The sequence below is a fragment of the Zootoca vivipara genome, chromosome 9 (assembly GCF_963506605.1).
Source record: "Zootoca vivipara chromosome 9, rZooViv1.1, whole genome shotgun sequence".
Lineage (NCBI taxonomy): Eukaryota > Metazoa > Chordata > Lepidosauria > Squamata > Lacertidae > Zootoca > Zootoca vivipara.
In genome coordinates this window covers 54,638,805-54,655,632 of record NC_083284.1, presented here as the reverse complement: position 1 = coordinate 54,655,632, position 16,828 = coordinate 54,638,805, and the positions used below count along the sequence as shown (strand labels likewise).

At 39.8% G+C, this 16,828-nt stretch overlaps 1 protein-coding gene across 1 annotated transcript in view; it reads left to right on the top strand.

Moving 5' to 3' along the window:
• The window catches only part of SCFD2 (sec1 family domain containing 2), a 181,480-nt gene that overhangs the window by 68,245 nt on the left and 96,407 nt on the right, over nucleotides 1-16,828 (top strand). The window contains exon 5 of the mRNA XM_035114140.2: nucleotides 1,691-1,940. Within this exon, the coding sequence (XP_034970031.2) occupies nucleotides 1,691-1,940 (250 nt within the window). The remainder of the gene's footprint in view (nucleotides 1-1,690; nucleotides 1,941-16,828) is intronic.

Below are 16,828 nucleotides of genomic sequence, written 5' to 3'. Positions count from 1 at the left end.
AGGGTAGTAGAGAGTCATCTTGTTGGACCCACCTTGACTAGTGTGACTGTTTTCATGGGGGTTTTCAGAAGCACAGAATTGACCCTCATTTTATTATTTTTACTAGACCCCTTGATGATAGACAAACAAGGCTAACCTGAGGCCAACATAACCAGCAGGAAATTTGGGTCACGGGTAGTTACATTTTTAAAACTTGTTGGTTTTTTTCAGGGCTGTTCAATCAGTGTAATTGATTGATTTGTAACATCAGAGAGAGCTCCTAAATCATTGAGAGGTGCTGGTTAATGACAAGCTGCTATAGGATTTTGTTGGAGGCAATTTTCCAAGCTCTGTGGTGTTTGGATGTAGTCTCAAGGAGCTGGCTTGTTGCCTGTTTTCATATGTATCGCTGTCCAGTTGTAATATAAAAACACCATCTTTAGACATGTCAGGTATATAATTATATAATTCTTATATCAGTAGGAACAACAATACAAAACAAGAGAGAGTCAGGCGGCAGACTGGTGCTGGAAAGTAGTAATTTGTTTTATGAAGAGTCCCCCACTGCTTTTGAACATTGTCTTTCCTCAGGGTCTTCATGTGTTTATTCTCATGCATAAAAAGTCAATGCTGCCAAATAAAAAATTCTGGTGGTTTTTGACCTATGAGATTAATACTGCAATCCTGTGTACACCCTTACCTCTTGTTGGACTCAGTGAGACTAACTTTTGAGTAGACATGCAAAGGATTGTGCTGTAAGGCACATGAAAACTCTGATCTATGGTTAAAATGTGTTCTACACTCTTCATAAAATTATTTTCCGCTGCCAGCCTGACGCCTGCCTCTTCCAGTTCTTTTTCTAAACAAAGCAGAAATTGTATGCCGATATTCATTATCATTATTTAATTTGTAATCTGTTATAACTTTTATGCTTATGGCAGTTGCACACTAGTTTTTAAAAGGCTCAAGTATTCAATAAAATAAAATAAACCTAACAGTGGCTTATCTTTTTTTTTAAAAAAAACAAAACTTTGGATCCAGTATCAGTGACCACTATGTACTGAAGCAATTTCCTGCAGACCCACCAAGTGTCCCTATTTTCCAAGCACAGTCCTGGATTTACATAAACTGCCCTGGTTTCTTATTTTATCCCAGAATGTCCTGCTTTTCCTTAGGACATCCCTATTTTCATCAGAGAAATGTTGGAGGATATGGAGTTATGCAACGCCCGAGCCAAGGAGATGAGTAACTATACAGCCTTTAGAAGACATCTGAAGGCAGCCCTGTAAAGGGAAGGGTTTTTTAAAAAATGTTTTATGTTTTATTATGATTTTATATGTGTTGGAAGCCGCCTAGAGTGGCTGGGGCAACCCAATCAAAAAGGCAGAGTCTCCTCCTCCTCCTCCTCCTCCTTCACAGGGTATCCCTATTTTCATCAGAGAAACTTTGGAGGGTATGTTCCTGTGCCCCAATAAAGTCTGTCACTTGCATAAAATCCCACACTGAAACAGATCCAGTCAACTGTAAAGTCACTTTGAGGGGAAGGGCAATAACTCATTGGAAACATCAGGGAGAAATTTGATTCACTTCTCATTTAAAGACGAACACCTACCTAAGTTGTACTCTATGAAACAATATGTGAACCACAATGCAGCCATCCTTCAAATTCTTATAATGTGGTTGTTTTCCCCCACCCCCTTTCTATTTGCAGAATATTGGGGAGTCAGCATTACCTACTGTACTGAACCAATTGTTGCCTATCATCAAGTCTCATAAGAACAGGACAGATGATGATTATACCCCCGAAGACTTCCTTGTATTGCTGGTGTACATTTACTCCATAGTTGGGGAACTTAAAACCGGAAAAGAGTTAGATGAAGCTGAAAGAGAAGTGAAAGAGGCTCTCGTCCAATCTCTCTGTGGCGAGCCTGAACTGCCTTTCCTATTGCAGAAAATAACAGGTAAGTGTAGATTCCCTTCCTCGTTCAAGGAGCAGGCCTGTTCGGACACTGTTTAAGCAATAAACTTCCATCAATTAAAAACAGATTAATTATTAATTATTCATGGTGCTGCTAATACCTGCTGCTTGCTTTAACTATTTATTTATAAAATGTATTGCACACACATTTTACTGAACAGAATGAAATCCTATCCTAGCAAATTAAGTGCAGTTCTATATGCATCTGTTGAGAAGTAAGCCTCATTGTGTTCCATGGGACTTACTGCTAGGTAATTGCATGTAGAATTGCAGCCTAAACAATTTTGTATGTCCAGGGCTTTAGAGATGTATGGCATAGTAAATGATTTTCTGTGCTGGGCGAAAGTAGTGAAGAGTGTAGAGTTGAGATTGCCTAGCTGTAACTCATGCTTTGTAGTCAAGTGTTCCTGGGCTGGGGAAAGTGTCCTCTGGTTTCTGTCAACTTTTCAGAAGTGCTGCAAAAAGGCCAGTGCGCCAGTTTAGAAGATATTGCCAGAACTCCTGAATTGGCTCCATGACGTTGCCTACCAGCCAAATCTAATTGGCTACACGGCCTTGTGATATCTTCAACATTCGTCAGGTGGTCCCCAATTGGTTGGGATAATTCTTTTTAGGAGAAAATGGTTTTAAAAGTAATGGCACTGAAGCAACTTTCACCCTATCAGTGTCCAAAATCTGAATTTTGGTGCACTAAGTATACTATTTTGTTCAGAAAGTGTTCATGTGTTTACATGTTGTGAAGGAAGCAGTAGAGATAACTAGGCTTTTTAAAAACACAGAAAAATTTTATTTTTTAACCACTCACAATGATGTTGCTCACAATGATGTGACTACCCTTATCTCCTCAAGCAAGGTTGCCCAATCAGGTAGGTAATAAACTACAAAAGTGTATCAAAAAACTACAAAAAGGATCTTCCTTCTCTGCTGCAATGTGTGGACCTCTGTATTGGATAAAAGATTTTAATTCCACATTACCAAGGCCTCCACGTCTATTCACTTAGGTCAACATCTGTGATTCAGTTTCATTAGATGGGGAGTTAATATACTCGTTTGGGATACATCCTGTAACTTCCTGCTTTTTTCCTATTAGTATGGATTCTGTGGCTTAAAGGAAGCATTTGTATTTTGGTGTATGTGGGTGAACTCAGTGATTTGCATCCAGCTGTTCTTGTGTAAGCAGAGGACATTTTGTAGTCATGCATGGGGTTCCCTGCATTTTTCCCAAACCCCCATTCCTGTTCAACCCCACATTCTCCCCTGTCGTCGTCATCCGTCCGTCCCCCCCCCCATGCCATGTCCCACACTGTTCTGGAGGGTCATCTATCCACAACTTTTCAAAATGTCTACCAGCTTCTCATGGCTCTCTTGTGGAGGGGCATCCTTGGATAAAAAGAGTGGCTTTTCTGGAGGTCACAGAGCTACAGCAGAAAGGCGGAGGTAAAAGAAGAATCACATTTTCAAGCCGAAGTCCGGTCACAGCCGTTAGGTTCAACCCCAAGGATTTTGTGTGAGTTACGCCATATTGGAGATGCACCCAAGCAAACAGTGAAAGTTACTACAGTCATACCTCGGTTTAAGTACGCTTCGGTTTGAGTACTTTCAGTTTAAGTACTCCACGGACCCATCTGGAACGGATTAATCCACTTTCCATTACTTTCAATGGGAAAGTTCGCTTCAGGTTAAGTACACTTCAGGTTAAGTACGGACTTCCAGAACCATTTACACTCATACTTCGGGTTAAGTACGCTTCAGGTTGAGTACTCTGCGGACCCGTCTGGAATGGATTAATCCACTCTCCATTACTTTCAGTGGGAAAGTTCGCTTCAGGTTAAGTACAGACTTCCAGAACCAACAACTGCTTTATGTTCTTAAATTTGGCTGCATTTCTCTCTATTAAAGCAGCTCTCCTCCCTATTGATCAATGTACTTAATGCTGGCTTTGGAAATTCAAAACGCATCTTCAGTAAACCACTGCTTTGTGCACTTGATCTATCTTCTCTGGCACTGCAAATAGTAACATTTTTAAAATGAAGAGTGAATGTTTTATTGAATGTGAATATTGGCTAACTAAAAGGAAAACATCCCATTAGGCTCTTGTCCGTTCTTGGGATGACTTGTGTGAGGCAGTCGCCTATAGATGCCATTAGCGCACACTTCACTTGGTTTAATTAATAACAGAGTAATTGTTGGTGTGTGTTTTAATCTATTAACTCTACAGAGATCATGCTTGACGTTGCTCCTGTGATCAACTGGGGTTGGTAGGAATTATAAGGTTGGGCCCTGGAGCAAACATCTGTGCAACGGTTTCAAGTGTTGTGATAGTTATTGCAGAAACTGACCTACAGTCTGAATCACATGAACATGCATGGAGTGCCTTTGGGGGTGCCCTGACTTTGAACAGATCCACACCTATTAGACGGTATCCAAAGGCTCATGTGGGAATCCCTTGCAGACGACTGCAGTGTCTGCCTGCAGGCAGGCAGTCAAGTTGTGTATCCATAGCAGTGACCAGAGGAGGAATTGACCCCTGGAGGGAACACAGAGAGAAGAAACGCCATGGTGAATCTGCAGCAGCACAACTTAATACCTTAATCCTGAAGACAAAGCTTTGGCTATGGCTCAAGCTTTCCTTTAAACCAGTGGGTATCACTCCCTTGATTTTGAGGGATGATCTTCAATCATCGTGGGAAAGGGGAGTCACTAACGAGGTTCAATCCTGTGGATTGTCACACCTTTACTTCGAGTCTATGACGTACATTCAAGCCAGGAGCTGTGATCTCCCAGAGACTGAGTGATATTGCTAGGCAAGAAGATATAGCCCAGCTAAAACCAGGGATGTTCCTAGGGGACCAGATCTACCAGACCATACCAACCCCTTACCTTGCAGAAATCCACTATGTGGAATACCGTAGACTTCTTACAGTGGCTAGATTAAATGCCCTTGATTCTGCGGTACTGTGGGGAAGGTATGGGGGTGTACCATTGTACAACTTGTCATTGTGCCATGAGCGTGGTCGAGTCCATCGAACATATTCTCCTAACTTGCCGTTTTTACACAGAGCTTAGGCAAAATCTTATAGCTCCACTTCTACCCCAATTTAGCTTTCTTCCCAGAGAAAATCAGGTTTTATACTTGCTGAACAATACTACTAGAAATACAGCCTCATTGGTGGCCAAATTTCTTTTCTTTTTTTTTAGCTTTCAGGCGTCGTAAGACTAAAATTGACTGTATTGATTCAGGGCTATCCATTTAGCCTCTTTTTTTTTAGTGTTGGCTGTGTTTAAAAACCCTTTCAGATGTTTTAACTTTGTATGTTAACTTTGTAAAACCTTCGAGGAAATTCAGAAGCCATTGTACTTATGGGTCCTTAGCAATGCTAGCACATTCTTCCTCTAGCCCTTTGGTAGCCAAAGTCAGATATGTTCAGCATGTTATTTTTTTCAAAAACAAAAACTAACTTTAGTTTGTGTACTGAAAATATTTTCTTTAACCCTTATTGGATAATGTTATTACAAGAAAGCTTTGAGAGATTTTTTCACACTACCCAAGAAAAAAAAAATTAAGAAAGGCCCAAATTAACACTTTTGCATCCAAACATGATTTGCGTGTGTACTTGTATTAGGACTGGAGATTTAGAGAACATGTGGCAAATAACACAACTAGGTTACTGTTCAGTTTTTCCATCGTGTGGATAACTCATTTGTAACAATTTGCAAATCCTGCCAGGCATGGACTAATACAGCATCCAATACAGCTGTTTATGTGGAGGTACAAAATAAACAACTGTTGCAGAACATAATGCAGATGCAAACAGAACATAATGCAGAACATAATGTGCGTGCAAACAAAAGCGCAGCCACGCTGCATAAGATTTCTGGCACATTCAACAAAATATTGTTTCTTCTATTGTGGCTGCATTGGAGACTCCAGAGAAAATGTGAGCCATCGCTTTCCCCCTTGCCATTCATTTCTACATAGCAGATGTCCATAGATAGCCAACCACATTGGCTAACGTTAATAAATAGCTGTATCTCTCTCAAACATCCATGGCAATTGCTAGAATGTGAGTGAGAGTGAGGGGGTGGGAAGGGAAAAGGACAATTTCGTAGAGTTCTCTTGCAAACGAACCAGATGTGTTCTTAGTAAATATGTGGTTCTTCCTTTACATCTGTATAGGATAAAGCAAAATCTATATTTTGTGCATACTATCGCATATGACAAATGAGTGTTTACATAGAACTAGAAGTCTTTGCCAGTAGCAGTGAAAGAGACAGTAAGGTTGGATATTGCTTCACATATTCATTGACACTGTACAAACACATTAGAAGTAATAACATATCTGCATTTTTTTGTTTTGAGAAAGATTGAATATCTGGAAATGGATGGCGTTTGAAGAATCTTTAAAAAATAAGAATCCTAGAAAGGCACTTAGGGATGTTGCTATTAATGATAAATGAACATGTGCCATTAAGGTAAGACGGGGAATATGCAGGAGAAATGAATTTGCGGAGAAATGGAGGCTGTTTGTAGAATTTGTGTTGTTAAAATGGAAAGGGGTCAAACCATCGCAAGAGGTGTTGAAATTTTGGGAGGTTAGACAGTTACAACGGAATGGTCTCGGTGGTAGGGTGCACATTTTTATTCTTATTTATTTATTATTATTGCTTTGTCAAAATAAATTTTAAAAATTAAAAAAAGGGGGGGGGGGAGAAAGCCGCTTACATTTTCACCCTAATCCACCGAGAGGCATTTACCGGTATGTCTTTGGAAGCACGCTTCCTCACACATATTTTCAGCCAGTTGAGAAATTGTGCATGCAGTTTCTGATATTGCAAAGGCCTGTGTAGCAGCTGAGGCTGTGCTCATGTAGCTCTCTTCACGGAATTAGCCAAAGTTATGGTTATCCAGATTTCAATCCCTCTCTGCTCTCTCCAAACAGATGATTGGCATTTTGGGGAATGATCTGCCAGGGACTCCTTGCCATAGGTGCCAACTTCCAGATTGAAAAATCCGGGATCGGCAGCTGCGCAGAACCGGAAATCGCGCTGCGGCCATTTTGGAACTGGGCAGAGCAACACTGGAAGTTGCTTCTACGCATGCTCTGCCCATTTCCAAAATGGCCGCAGCACCGGAAGTCGTGCTGTGGCCATTTTGGACCTGGGCAGAGCAGCACCGGAATTCGCTTCTACACATGCTCTGCCCATTTCCAAAATGGCCGCAGCACCAGAAATCGCTTCTGCGCATGTCCAGAGACTCCAGACATGTGCAGAAGGAGCCTCCCTGGGCCGGTAAGAATCCGGGGGATTTACAGGGTTTTTAAAAATCCGGGCTGCCAGCAGGAAACGGCTGGAAAAACGGGTTTCCCGGGGAATATGGAAGACTTGGCAGCTATGCTCCTTGCATGCAGATCCAGTTGTGGATTGGGGCTTTGTAATATCAAGAACTCATTGCTGTGCACATACATACATAGTTAAATTATGTCACACACACATACTTGTATACATATATAAAAGATATGATTATCAAAGTAAGTTGTCTTTAATCTGAATTGCTCAGTATGTTCTAAAATAATAAAAGTTTTAGGATGATAAATACCTCTTCTCATTGGCATCACTCAAAAATATTACATACCACATAGTTTCATTTGCTCGTAGTTGTTTGTTTATAGCAAGCTATTCAAACGCAATGGATAGTTGAATGTAACCATTCAGGGCTTTCTAGTGACTAATTCGTAACAGCTTTATATTCTTCATCACTATTTCCAGCAGAAATCAAGAGCAAAGGTTTAGGCCAAGCACTGTAGTAAACTGTAATGGCAAACAGTCTTCTTCGGTTAAAAGATTTCTTTTGGCAGCTATAAAAGAAAATAGGATCTTAAAAGTAGAGCTTGAAATGTGTAATTTACATTTATTTTGAAACACCTGTCCACAGCTGAACACAATTTTAAAACAATGCCAAAATGCGAATTTGAGCTCACTTTCTCCCCATCAGCTGTCACTCTGGGGTAACTCTAGAACCTAGGCCCATAGCTGAGGTGAGACAATGCCACGGGTCCTAGAGTCTAGACTTAATGGATTACAGCTGGCTACTGTCTCCTAATGAGAGGGTGAAAAGCACAAGTGAAATATGAAATCCCAGACTAGCTGGATCAGTCTAGAACAGGCACCCCAAAACTGCGGCCCTCCAGATGTTTTGGCCTACAACTCCCTAGCTAACAGGACCAGTGGTCAGGGATGATGGGAATTGTAGTCCAAAACATCTGGAGGGCCGAAGTTTGGGGGTGCCTGGTCTAGAACCTAATGGCTCCCCTTTCCAATATGATATCATACAAAAATAGCAGCGCTAAAGGGATGGGATTCATTTCAACTCTCTTAAAAAGGGGGTGGACAAAAATATTGAGTACTAAGAACAATTGGGCATGGACAAACTCCACTGATAAGGCAGCCTATTTGACCTATTTAAAAGTCCTGTTTTCCTCCAGCTCCAATTATCTATCACTTCCTATGGCTGCTATCCTGGAACAAAGTTATGCCTCTAGTTCTCTTTTGAGGACAACCTGCATCCAGGAGGAGATTGCATTATAGAGGCTACACTGGCATGCCCCAAAAATATATGCACATTTTTTTCAACTTTTCAACCATAATGTACTCATTATAAAGCCTTTAAGAAAACCCTTAGATCAGAGATCCTTTATAATGTGCTGTGAAGGTCAATACACGTTGACTTAAAAGCTAAACCATCCATACAAAAAGATGTGGATCTGATAGGTCTAGATCATATTTTATTGTTAAGGAAAACATTGTGCTCAAAACTAATTTGGATCACATTATAGTGAGAGGAGGGTTGACATATGTAGTTTCTTTTTCCTATAGAAAAAGCAATTCTACTTCTAAAATCTAAATAAATGAGGTGAAAGCTGGTAGGGGAAACGACATGTTGCTGGGGGGCATTGAGACTTTGAAATATTAGTACAGCTAATACAAGTAAATACAAGTAAATCAGAACAGAACTGGGTTTCTTTGAGTGCATTCCTAGGCATACTTATCTAGAAGTAAAACAACAACAAGCTATCCTATTGATCTCAGTGGAGCTTAATTTTGAGCTGAATATGCACACGACATCATATTTGCATAGGAGTAACCAGCCTATCTTTTTTAAAAAAAATCTTTCTAAGAAATATAATTTTGCATCAAAATCCTATGCATGTTTACACAGAGGTAAGTTCAAAAGGGTTTACACTCACAACTATGTTTAGGATTGTAACCTTGGATCCCAATCGTATGCCCACTTGCCTAACCGTAAGCTGCACTGATCACAGTAGGGCTTACTTCTGAGTAAGCATGGATAGGTTTAAGCTGATAAATTTCTTTGGCCTCTGTTACACAAAACGAAACGTGTGTGATTAGAAAACTTGCCATAATGCACCCTGTTGGTTTTCTTCTTGTTTATAACAATAGGTTTGAAGAGCTGGAAAATTTAAATATTCACATTGAGTGCCTAAATAATCATCCCCTGGAACAATTCCATTCCTGATTTCTCCAAGTTTTTTCCTGGCTAGGAAACCACAACTCCTAGACACCATGACATCATACTAATAGCAGCAAAACCATTCCCCCCCTCCCCTTCCAATTGTAACTGGACAACTATGGTTCTGTTTTTTCCTGGAAGTAGTATGATGCCTTCAGTAGTTGTCCTGGGTATAATTTAGATCCTTTCAGGTTTTATGGAATCCAGATTCCAGCACCCACTCCCACCTCCCAGCTTGCATATCATACAGGTTTTTATGTAGAAATTAGGGGCTGAAATGTAGGTTTTCTGTTGAAAGCAGATGTGCAGGGACTTAAAACATAAGAAACCACAAGTGTTCCATTGTTGCTATGTAATATGTGGAGCCAAACTGTCTTATGATTTAGCAACACTTTTTATTGCTGAAGCTCATTGGGACTTGGTTTTTCAACAGTGAAATAACATGTATGAAATTAATGGTTCATAAACCATTCATAATCCATGGTTGTGGAAGTTGGGAACAAGTATCATGGCAGAGTGCTTTCCCCTCCCTTTGCATGCTGGATTTGATGCGAAGATCATGACTTGAATTAAAGCAGAGTTCCCCATTAACATCTGGACTGGGGAACTCCGGTTTAACGTTGGTTAACAAACCAAGGAAATAAGCCAGAATATGATCCCCTGCTATTCACATGAATAGGGATTTATTAAATAGGACGCTTGTGACCCTGATCTGATTGGGTAAAGGATTAAAGTCCTATCCTTCCATTCTTAATGTTAATCTACTTGCTTTAGGGTACTTCTAGATAGAAGAATTAATGACCAGTCATATCAGAGGATCATTTGCTCATTTATGGTTTCAGGAAACTATTTGAGTCTCTTTGCCACCAACCTTAATATTGTCCCTTCAGTTACATAGGATAGGTAGGGGGTGCCTGCCCTAGTTTGACCTAATTGAGTCAATTGCAGTCTACCATTATAAAACCTGGACATTTTAAATCCAGAAGGATTGTTCCAGTTTGTGAAACTTTGCTTCAAGTTTCTATATCAGGGCTTACTAACCTGTAGCCCTCAAGATTTATAGTGTGTGTGTGTGTGTGTGTGTGTGAATGAGAGGTCAGAAAGATACAGAGGGAGTGAGGAGAGGGGGAGAGGCTGAGAGAGGTGCAGCACTAGAGTCAGGAGGCAGCACTAGAGTCAGGAGGCCCCATAAGACCTTTGGACTTTCTGTCATTGGGGTCCTCATTGGAGGAGGAGGTCAGGCCTGGGATAGGCTTGGGTCAGGCCTACTCTCATTAAAACTGACAATAACAGTTTTACAATATTCTGTATCTGTATCCTAGAATCCTGTGTGCTTGCTGGAACCTTTAGTACTGCAAATTTTCCATGATTATTCCATAATGGTTTTTTAAGGTTTACAGTCCTGAAATGAAAGCATGTTTCATTGATCTGGCTCATCATTCTTGTAACTCCCATAGTTTTAACACCAAGCATGTTTTATGGAGGATTTGGTTTATTGTTAAATGAAGCTGAAATATCCTGCTTTTTTCATACATACATAGCTGCATCTGCTGTATTCTTTTTAATTATTGTCTTGGGACCTTTTGAAATGATATATATTTGTGTATTAAATAATTGAGAAAGAACAGTCTGAACCTGTTCTGTCTTAGCACTTCTGAAGTTCTCAAGTGTAAGTTAGACCATTCTTTTGACTTAATAGCCTGTTGCGTGTTGTGTTGAGACTATCAATTCGTCGTAACTGCTGATGTCATTCCAGTTGTTAAGTTTATTGAGTCAGTTATTCCAAGGTAAATTATGTCCAAAGAAAGCATGAATATCCATGGTCTCTTGATTAATTTGAGGTTAGAGTATATTAAGAAGTTATTTGACCATAAATGATTGTATAAGCAAGTCCTTACTTCATAAGTAGCTGCTAGAATCATCTCCAGGGAGGCTATTTGCCATTAAATTAGTTGCTTCTGAGTAATACAGTGAAGGGCACAGATTGCAGTTGTGTTTAGCCTGCTGTTAACAGTTACTGCTAGACTTTACTGAACCTACATGCATTTCCTACTATTCTAGTGAGCTCCTGCAATCTGAGATTTGTACAAGTGTTGCTGTGTGACACCACATATTATCTGGATTGTAATGTTGGTTTATTATCTTTCCCTCTGCAAAAAGTTGTACTTGAGTAATCTGGCATTCCTTTTCAATCTCAAAGTTATGGATTCAAGTCCCACATTGGGCAAGAGATTCCTGCATTTCAGAGGGTTGGGTTAAATGATCCTTTTGGTTCCTTCCAACTCTGCAATTCTATGATCTATGAAAAAACAGTATTGCTGTTTTTAATTACCACTGGTTGTATCTAGGAATCTGCTGGATGAATATTTGTTTAAAATAGGAATCAGTGATACTTTTTCTATGTATGTGTGTAAAATTATCTCTTTTAATTGAGGTTTAATATACTAGTGGCGCTGTGGTTACACCACTGAGCCTAGGGCTTGCCGATCAGAAGGTCGGCGGTTCGAATCCCTGTGACGGGGTGAGCTCCCGTTGCTTGGTCCCAGCTCCTGCCCACCTAGCAGTTCGAAAGCATGTCAAAATGCAAGTAGATAAATAGGAACCGCTACAGCGGGAAGGTAAACGGCGTTTCCATGTGCTGCTCTGGTTTGCCAGAAGCAGCTTTGTCATGCTGGCCACATGACCTGGAAGCTGTACGCCGGCTCCCTCGGCCAATAATGTGAGATGAGTGCGCACCCCAGAGTCGGTCACGACTGGACCTAATGGTCAGGGGTCCCTTTACCTTTATACTAATGCAGCAAATAGTTTGTTAAGCTTGTATTGTGACGAAGGTGGTATTGTACCTTCAGGATAGAGAACCATAATTCAGAAGTTTCAGTACAGACCAGATGAAAACCCTGAGTGAGGTTTCTACAGTGGTACCTTGGTTTACGAACTTAATCCATTCCAGAAGTCCGTTCTTAAACCAGAGTGTTATTAAACCAAGGCGTGCTTTCCCATAGCAGCAGGGGACTTAGTTTACAAATGGAGCACACTCAACAGGAAGCGGAACAAAGGCAAAGTTCACAAACCAAAACACCTACGGTACTTCCAGGTTTGCCGCGTTCTTATTCAAAGTTGTTCATAAACTAAGCTGTTCTTAAACCAAGGTACCACTGTATTTACCTCTTAGATTGGTTTTGGATGGCTCTTGCATCACTTCAAGAAGGTTTAAATCTTCAGTGTATCAAAGTAGAAAGTTAAGCTGAAGGATCTGGGGTTTTGTTTTTGTTTTTGCTCTTGTTTGCCTGCCTTGTAAGGAATGACTACTGATCAAAGTAAAGCAAATGCATATACTGCAAATGTCCAGCTTGCTTATCGGCCTGGTTTATCCAAGAAGAAGATTCTCTTTTTTTTTACTTGGGAGAATTAGAGGTCTGGATCCAATTACTCTCTTAATTTCTGCATAATATTGCAAAGTTCACCAGCAATTACGTATTGGGGAAAACTCTTTTTTTAAAAAAAAAACCCAAAACCAAACCAAATATTCTTTCTCATGTTGTTTTGGAAGTTAGCAAAGCATTTCAAAATGTGGAGGTACTACATATCTGCAAATTGTTACACTATTTGAAATGTTTGCACCTCCAACAGAAATCTAATTTGCATGAATATGGGGCAGTTAAAAAGAGCAAAGATCCTTTTATAGCCTGCTCATATGAATTGTTTCAACAGAGGCAATACTAACCAAGTACCATGGATCAATGAAGATGTAATGTTCCCCATCTTCTAGACATGGCTACGTTTGCACTTGAAACATTTGCCATAGTTAGGAGGTTGGAAACATTAAGCCCTTGCCAGGCTTAATGACTGGAAATTCTTGTTTTTGAGTCGTGTACATTCCATAAAAGTTTTGTTTATGACAATACAACCTTCTGATAAATTAAGACATATGTCTTTTAAAATTCCATTTTAAGATAATGACCATTGTCAGTATATTTTTACAAATATTGTTATGGTCTATAGATTTCCAGAATGATTTGTATAAATTTGCTTAGTTTTGTAGTAAGAAAGGGATCTAACTTTTCAAAATCATATCCTTTTATTGCAAATCGTGTTTGTCATCAGTGAGCAGTTCTTTTCATCAGTAAGCAATTTTTTTCTTTAATGTCAGCAGTTTTTTAAGTGTATATTAACATTTCTGTTTATAAAATATTTCAAGCAAGATGCTTTTTCATCTTGATTCATTATATGAAGTACATTTTATTTCCCATATTTTAAATTACGGGGAGTGTAACATATCTCAGTGTTTTACATTTTGAGAAATTGACTGGAATGCAGGTTTTCTTACATTGTTGAGGACTAAGTTGCAGGCCTTTTTAGCATGACAGTGTTAGAGCCTGTTAAAGCCAATCCAGATGCACTTCTCCTGTTATAATCCACTGCTGTCTACTCTAATAAAGATTTGGCCCTTGTGTTAAAAAAGATATACCTGGGCCACAGTCCAGAATTTATACATACCCAGTTTGATTTATTTTCTTTGAACAGATGCTATATCATAAACCTCTTTAAAGCTCCCATTAAGATTCAAACATGGGTTGCCAATGGAAGCTGCTATTCAAAGAGTGAATGTCAAAAAAGTATTGCTGGGCATGCAGGGGTTTTTATTATTATTATAATCCTGGAACAAAAATGGGAAATCCCTATACTGTACAGTGTCTCATTTCTGGTAAGTGCTTCCAAAATGATGAGCTTCAGAAACCGAACTTCCAGGCTGCCGTAATGACTGATTTGAAGAAATGTAACCTATGCACCTAAGAAGGACAGATTTCCAGGTCAACAGATGGCTCCTGATTGAAAATATTCTATTAGAGTATGTCCTTACTTAAATGGTGGTGGTGGTGGTGAAACGGTGGTGAGCTTTGGAACAGGAAAAATCCACCACAAATTTCATTGGTTTGGGGACGTTGGAGCAACACAATACATGGAGTAAATTAAGGGAGGTTCAAGGTCCTCAGTGCTATTTTTCTAGAAAAATAGGTACTAGAACTCACCATGAATGCCTCCCTCTTTCTCTTAGAATGGCAATGGCACACACCTGAGAGATGCCGGAACTCACCTGAGAGGTGCCGGAACTGAAGTTCCAGCAAGTTCTCACTGAGGGGGAAAAAGCCCTGAAGGTACCCTAATAAGTTAATGGGGAACAGTTGGAATTAAACTGCAGAATACTTATTAAAACAGCTGAAGACCTTGACTCTCCAAGAACCTTTGGATTGTATCATTTTTATACAATTGCTACCTGGAGATTTGCGGGGCGGGGGGAGAGGACTCAGTGAGACTCCGCCCCCCAATCCATGAGGTCAATGTAATATATGACCCATGGCTATACAAGCATATTACCTCAGTTGTACGTTACATGGTGTGCCCAGTGGAGACAACTGTATAGCCAGCCCCACTGCCCACCAAGCGTGCAAGATACGGGGGCAGCAGTTTTGTGTTCAGGACTTGAAAGGAGTGTCAATAGAGCAATAGAATCCTTCCTCTGCGTCTTATTTGTGAAATGTTAACTCTTCTCCAAATTGTACATTTACATACTTCACAAAAATGCCTTAGAAGTTACCCTGCGCCATTTTATTCCTGCAAACAAAAACTGTAAGCGAAATAATGCAACTCTTTTAATTATTACCATATAAGATTTTTGACTGACTTGCTCTTTAAAACCAAAGCTTATTCCGACTTTTAACACGTGAAAGTGCCAGCGTTTTAAATGTTGAACAAAATGTATTGGCTGACATATAAGTGAGCGCTGCCTAGGCAGCCTGTGATATAAACCAGAGCTGGAGATTGTGGCTTGAGAGGAATCCTTTTGAACTGTCTGATGATGAAATATGAGCACCTTATCATGGTTACGTCACCACCACTAATAGGACATCTTCTACCAATGTCTCATAATTAGTAGTTTCAAATTTTCGCCTTACTGTGTGATTATTTAGATGTTAACGTGTTGTAAAATCCTCCTGCACCTATCATACACTAGTCAGGAAATTCCTCCGACCCTCCAGGGAGGCTTTTTAATGGTCACAAACTGCTAGAGTGGGATAATGGTTGTGTGAAAGCCCTCTTCTGCGAGCTTCCTTCCATTACAGTTGCAGCCAATAAAATCTAAGTGTGTGCAAAGATTGCACTCTCTATTTGCTCCAAGTAGAAATGCAGTTTACAGCAATCCTTCCCTGCCCTCCACAATAGTGCATTGACTTATTGGTGGACATTTGCAAGCAAAAATAATCTTAAGGCTGTAATTCTGTGTAGGTAGAAAGTAAATCCAACGGAATTTGTTGGGAGTTGCTTCTGAGCTAATCAAGTATGGGTTTGGGCTGTAAATCTGATTTAACTGGACACTTAATTCTGTTAGTAGAAATCTCATCATTTTGAATAGTTCAATAAGACTTTCCCACAACATATTTCTTCCCTTGTCTGAAGATTGAATGGTAGTTTATTTTCTCTGTCCAAGAAAGCTAGGGAGGTGGGGTGTATTTGTGGGTCAGCATCCTGCAGCACAGTTTAATTCAGCTTCAGTTTTCATAATGGTTGCTTGAGTGGCAAGTTTATTATATTGTGGGTGTCCCTATCTAAAATAAACGTTGTGACCACTGCTTCATTTTTCTGAAAAATGGATAATTAGCAACGTCGAATGTCTAGGCTCCTTCCCATTTTCTCTGGAATCACCATAAAAATGCCTCCTTACACGACACAAAGGAAAAGATGACAATAACTAAAGAATATATTTTCCACTGTAATAGATTTTTCCCACATGTAGAAAATGAAGCTATGCTGCTTTGTTTGTTTGTTTTTTAAAGAAACAACTCTGTCATGATGCTTCTGTGTTATAATTTCTGCTGTTCTTATATACTGAAAACCTTTTCGTTAGAATATTTGTCATAAAAATGGTCACCTTACAAAACTAATTTTCATTTTTCTTCTGTAATAGTCATAATTTGTGTTAGGATTCTTCCTGTTTCTCAAAGTGGATTATTGACTGCTGTTGTTATGCTTGCTGCCTTGCTTTTCAAATAATGCTGTATAACTGAGACAAACATTATTATTCTTCGGCAATCACTCATAGCCGAGTAAGATTGTCTTCCATAAACATGACTTTAAAAGTGAGTCTGTAAGTGACTGTGGAGGCAAATTCTGGATCCACATGTCCTTCCACAGTGGGGACATTAGTTTCCGGGCAGGAGTTGATCATGGTGTGGATTTGCCAAGCGTGCCTTCCTCTTAGCATATTTCTCCCTGGCGTCCTGAGTTCGAGTGTCTTCAAAGCCCATGACACCTTTGGTAAAGGCTGTTCTCCAACTGGAGCATTC